Genomic DNA, 5,493 nt, shown 5'->3' with positions numbered 1-5,493 from the left:
TTAAAGGGATATAATGAGATGGCTATGATTGCGTTCCCGATCCTCTCATACCCTAATGGGACGTGAATGAGTTTCTGATTTCGGTTACGGCGAATTTGGAACCGATTACTCAAAAACCTATGAATTCTAAGGCATTATAGCCTGAAAACCCGATTCCCAAATCCAATGCATATTAATTATTAAAAAGACCTAAAATTCATTTACAGTGCTTATATAATTCATCAAATAAACATTGCTACCGTGAACCCCCAAAGCAAAACTAATCAATAAATCAAGCATCTTTAATAACAGCCGCCTCTTAAGCCCGACTCTCATTTTAGGTTTGCTAAATTTATTACTTTTATAATTATTAAACTTAAATATTTCCGAGATTTAATGCGTGATTTTTTTTTTCTTTCAAAAAGAAACTCCTCGCGTTCGCAAAATCGAGATGATTGATTTATCATGCATTTACTTTGAGATATTTACATATAATTTGGTTAAGCTAGGCATAGTCATAAAACTTATTTTTATATGAATTTTCTTTAATAATATAAATTTGGTAATCCGGGTCGGACCATCAACCCCACCCCAAGAAGCGGGCCCCACGCGGGGGCGAGAAGGGGACCACGCCGCTGGCCTTGTGAACGGTGCAAGGCGGCCCCTCCTGCGGCCCCACCTGCGACGTCCTCTTGGGGCCCCCGCCCGCCATCACATGACATGAGCGCCAGATTTTTCTAGGTGGCCCCCACCACTTTTCAGAAAAAGATTGTAATAATTAAAAATTTGTTTTATTCCTATGAAACACATGCTGCCCTTATTCCTTTTTTTTTCAATTCAATCTAACCCCGAAAAGAAATAATTGGAAAGTATCCAAATATATTAATTCAATTCTTTTAAGAGCTTATAATATAGTCAATTTCAATTGCATACATATTCTCGATAATAACGTGCTGCTCATTTACTCAGAAAAATTGATCACAACCTAACTTTGTTGTATTTTTCTACTCAAAATATTCTAATCGCCAAATTCATAATAATTTCCACTTAGAAAATAACTTAGCCGAGCTATTTGTTATTTGATTTGATTTGTACGATGGAGATATATCTAGTAAGATATTTACATATCATGCATAACTATTTATATTCTATTGTAATGTTATGGGGTCAATCTACCCCATCATCATCATCGAAGGCGACATTGTTGGATAAGGTCGGTTAGTGGCCACTAAACTTTAGCCAGATTTATAATATAAATTGGTATAAACTTTAATATAATCGCCAAACCAACGAGATTTTCAATGGTTGTCCGACTATTTCTTATTTTTATTCGGGGAAATAAAATGCTAACATCGAATCCGATGGCGATGACGTGGCACTCGGAAAACCACTCGCATATCCGCCACGTAGGCAATTCACGAGAAAATATGCATCGATCGCGAAAAAAAAAAACTGTGGAATTTAAACTTTCATTGACCAATTTCGCGCGAGTATCGCGGCCCGCCATGAAAGTAAATATCAAAGTTGACCCCACTACGATGTAGGGGGGCCCCACACAGAACTTACACGTGCGAACCCCTTTCGTAGCGCCCTTCACGTGACCACGTGCTCCTTTCCCGAAGCCCGATGAGAAAGAGCGCGAGCGAGCGCCCCTTCCGACGTCGCGCCCGGTCAATGCCGTCTCTCCCCGATGCTCCGGCGAGGTCGTCAACGGCGGCGCCGCCCCCGAACTACCCCGACCTTCTCTCCATCATCTCCCCCGCGCGTCGTCGCTGCTGCGGTCCGACTCCTTGGGCTCTCGGCTGTCGCGGATCTCCAGAGAGAAATCCCGGAGCACGTGAGGCGCGCTCGCCGTCGCCACCGAGCTCGGCGCCATGACCGACGCCGCCCTCGCCGGTTTCGGCCCCGAGGCGTCCGACCTCATGTTGGCGCCGCCCATCTCCGGGGATGCCGAATCGCCCCCTTGGGCTTCGGCGCGCTTCGTGGCCGCGGTCGCCTCGTACTGCTGGAGGGCGGCCGCGAACGACGATATCGGGCTCGCCGCCGGCGCTGGGACGGAGGCCATGTGTGGGATCACGAAATAGGCTCCGGAAGCGACGGCGCTCGAGGGTATGGCCCACATGGGGACTAAACCTTGAGGGAACAGGTGGTGGTGGTGGTGGGGGTGGTGCTGCTGGTGATTTTGTGTTGATGGTGCGAGGATCGTTGAGCTCGGCGAGGTCATGTGCTCGCCGACGTCGACGTAGTCGCTGTTCGCGGGTCGCTTTGGCTTCTTCTTCCCGGGCGGGTCTCCAGGTTCCGGGTCTTTGGCGGCCGCGGCGGAGGTGGGAATCTTGAAAGCGCCGTCGACGGACATGGCGATGGCGGGGACGGTGCCGGTACCGGTGGCGGCGATGATGGCGGGCTCGGCGCGCTCGAGCAGCCACCGGATGGTCTCGCCGTCGGACCTGTGGCCAAGCTCCCGGGTCAGCTGGAAGATCCGGGCGGCGCAGGCGGCGGGCATCCGGACCCTCCGTCCCCGGCCCTCCACCTTCGTGTGGCGGTCCTTGGTCGACCGCTTCGAGGGCAACGACGCCGCCGCCGCGCGCAGTTGCTGAGGGGTTTCTTCTTTCCCCGGCTCTTCTTTGAGCGTAAGAGTCGAGGAGACGGCGGCAGCGGCTGAGTCGTGGTCTTGGGGTCGATCATCGGCAGCGGAGTGGCCTCCACCGTCGATTCTCAATTCGAGGGTCGTCGCGCCGTCGTCTTCCTCGCGCTCGTCCATCTGGTGCTTCCGGGTCGTTTCCATGTCTGGAGCTGAAAAGTGGTGAAGAAAAGAAAACGTAAAAGTGGAAGATGAAAAAGGAGTGGAGGGAACCTTGCTTATAAGAACGGGGACCTGTTGATCACAAATTCCTTCAGCCAGAATATGTATATTCTATAAAATTTGCTTACCTTAATTAATTTTAATAATGGAAGCTAGATAAGAAACCATGCATGATGCAGTTCATATTAAATTTTAAATCGCATGAGTTAACTTACGTGTTGATTTGAATTAGGGGATGATCGCATACATTTATCAAAAGTCAAAGAATTTTTTTTTTCAGTTTTTCGTGAAATAAGAAAATGCTGTTCAAATTTCAAGAGTTTATGAAATAAATAGATCAATATACGTGTCAGTATTTATCTATTATGACGGATTGAAATACAAGCTAATTTTGAATTCCCATATTTTTTTACCCCTTTTTCTTTTGATTTGAACTTACATAATTGACACAAATTGTAAATTAATTTTAACCTAATAAGATATGCTTATCGCATTAAAGAAATAACATGTTTCTCGGAAAAGAAACCCGTTTAATTTCTTTTAGAGATGAAAGGGTGAGAATGTGAAAATATGGATTATCTAAGTTATAAGTAGAAACTATAAATAGAAAATTTTCATCTAGAAATTTAATTGTTGTTATTACTATTATTTCACAATTTTCCTGATCTTGTTTCTTGGATTAAATCTGAAACTAGAAGGCAATATTATGGGAACCCGACAAGTAGGTCATAAGGTTCCAAGCGACCCTTTTTACGGTCAATAATTATTCCTTACTTGTGCATAGAGTGACGGCCTCGTGATTCACATGGCAAATTAAAATACAAGCCAATCTTTGATTTCCCATCTCTTTTGCTTTTTATTTTATTTATACCTTATATAAATGGCACGAAAATGGGATAGAATGTTAAATTAAATTTGAGCCCCATAATATATGCTTATTGTACTAGAGAAATTACATGTGCCTTAGAAAAGATACTTGTTTGATTTATTTTTATGAATAAAAGGATGGGAACGGAGACGAATCTGAGTACCTTCTATGGGGATTACCATAGTCTCCACATAAAAAAATATTCAACTTGAGTCGAAAATATCGTCTGGTAGATTGCGAAGGTCCAAGGCTGACAAACTTGGCAATCACAAGCCGGACAACAGAAAAATAAATTTCCCATAAAGTACTCATTACAGTTGATTATTTTTCAATCGACAAATTATTAATGTTATAGCGGATTTTTCTTTTGGGGGGAGAGGTCACAACCCAATTCAAGCCCTTTTTAGAAAGAAAAACTATCAAAATTACATTGATATATAACCGATTGCTCTTCATTTAAGGTTATTTAGCTTTTATTTCCTTTCTTATTTTTGATCTCTGATCCTTTCTTCTGTATTAATACGCGTTTCGTTGAAAGCCGTAGCCGCACCGCCCCCGATTTGCTCTGTAACTAGATAAAAAGGTCATCTGATTTTGAGGAATAACTTTTGTGGCTAAAATCGATCCGTCACTTTTTAAGGACTTTTTTTTTTGGTCGAACACTTTTTAAGATTAACGGTACCGTTCTTTTCTTACTTTTCTGATGTAGACTACACTTTATGCAATATACTTTGCCATATATGTTTCCCATACGTATAAAGCTAAGTATACCGTGGACAAGTAAATCAGATTTCTTGCCCCAGTACCGACCGAAGCAGTCATCCCGCTAGCATATTTAAAATTTGTGGTACAAAGCACCCCTATATCTAATAGAAAAATAACGGTGCTATTACATAATTATTTTCCAGGAATATTACATTCACTTTTAGAGAATTGCGTGTGCCCTATCTCTGCTTCAAATAATATGGACCCCTTATAGGATCTGATGATTGTGACGAAGCCGGCTTGCATGTACTGAATGCATTACATCTCAACCATCGACTGGAGTGGATTCGCATATATAAGGTGCATATGAAACTCATATTTTCTACGTCATCTACCAATCATGTGTCAAGTTACACCCACTAGATGGACACGTGTACTATAAGAGGATTTTTTGTGGTATATGGCAATTGGCCAAGTAGTCTGCTTCATTATTGCTAGGGGGTGAGCAATCAAGCGATTCAACTTGGGAATCAAACCAAACCAAGGTAACCCAATTGATTCCCAATTGGTTCATATAGGAAACGGTTCGGTTGAAACCAAGATACATTGACCTTTCAAGAACAAGCCTACTAAGGCTGGTTCTTGTATAGGTTTTCGGGGTTGTTTTGAATCAAACTCTAAATTGAGTTTTAAAAACTTTCTTCTCGCTTTCTCATTTGGTCTTATGTTTATTTGCTTTATGAGCAATTTTTAGATTACAAGTAGTAAATAAATATTCTTGATCCACCAATAATAAAAAAAAAGCCAAAGAAAAAGTAGTCATTTTTGATAATCGTCCTGCTCAGTTTCATGGGACTGGTTCAATTCCTAATTTCAAAAACAAGAATCGATTCCAACAAGATAGCTTCCTTGTCCATTTTAGGAACAAATCGACCTTAACTATTGGCTTCTTGTTCCTTGGTTCCAACAAATAATTTAGCAAATTGAGGAAAATATTGCATATAAAAAAAATTAGCAAATTTAAAGAAGAAATTTAGCAAATCTTACAATAAATTTGAAAGTTCTTAAAAACAAGAAACAAAAAGCAAAAAAGCAATTACCATCTGTTTCGTTGGAGATTAGGGGGACCGGAAATGCT

General features: G+C 42.1%; 1 protein-coding gene across 1 annotated transcript; it reads right to left on the bottom strand.

Moving 5' to 3' along the window:
- Nucleotides 1-1,424: 1,424 nt before the first annotated feature.
- Nucleotides 1,425-2,826, bottom strand: LOC104442217 (transcription factor TCP9). Its single transcript, XM_010055570.3, has one exon. The coding sequence runs from the start codon at nucleotides 2,762-2,764 to the stop codon at nucleotides 1,730-1,732; it is 1,035 nt and encodes a 344-aa protein (XP_010053872.1). The 5' UTR covers nucleotides 2,765-2,826; the 3' UTR covers nucleotides 1,425-1,729.
- Between the last annotated feature and the right edge of the window lie 2,667 nt (nucleotides 2,827-5,493).

Source organism: Eucalyptus grandis, chromosome 4 (assembly GCF_016545825.1).
Source record: "Eucalyptus grandis isolate ANBG69807.140 chromosome 4, ASM1654582v1, whole genome shotgun sequence".
Taxonomy (NCBI): domain Eukaryota; kingdom Viridiplantae; phylum Streptophyta; class Magnoliopsida; order Myrtales; family Myrtaceae; genus Eucalyptus; species Eucalyptus grandis.
This window is presented reverse-complemented; position numbering and strand designations above follow the sequence as displayed.

Excerpts from the sequence above, each read along its gene's own strand:
- LOC104442217 (XM_010055570.3), bottom strand. The coding sequence starts at position 2,764 with ATGGAAACGACCCGGAAGCACCAGATGGACGAGCGCGAGGAAGACGAC.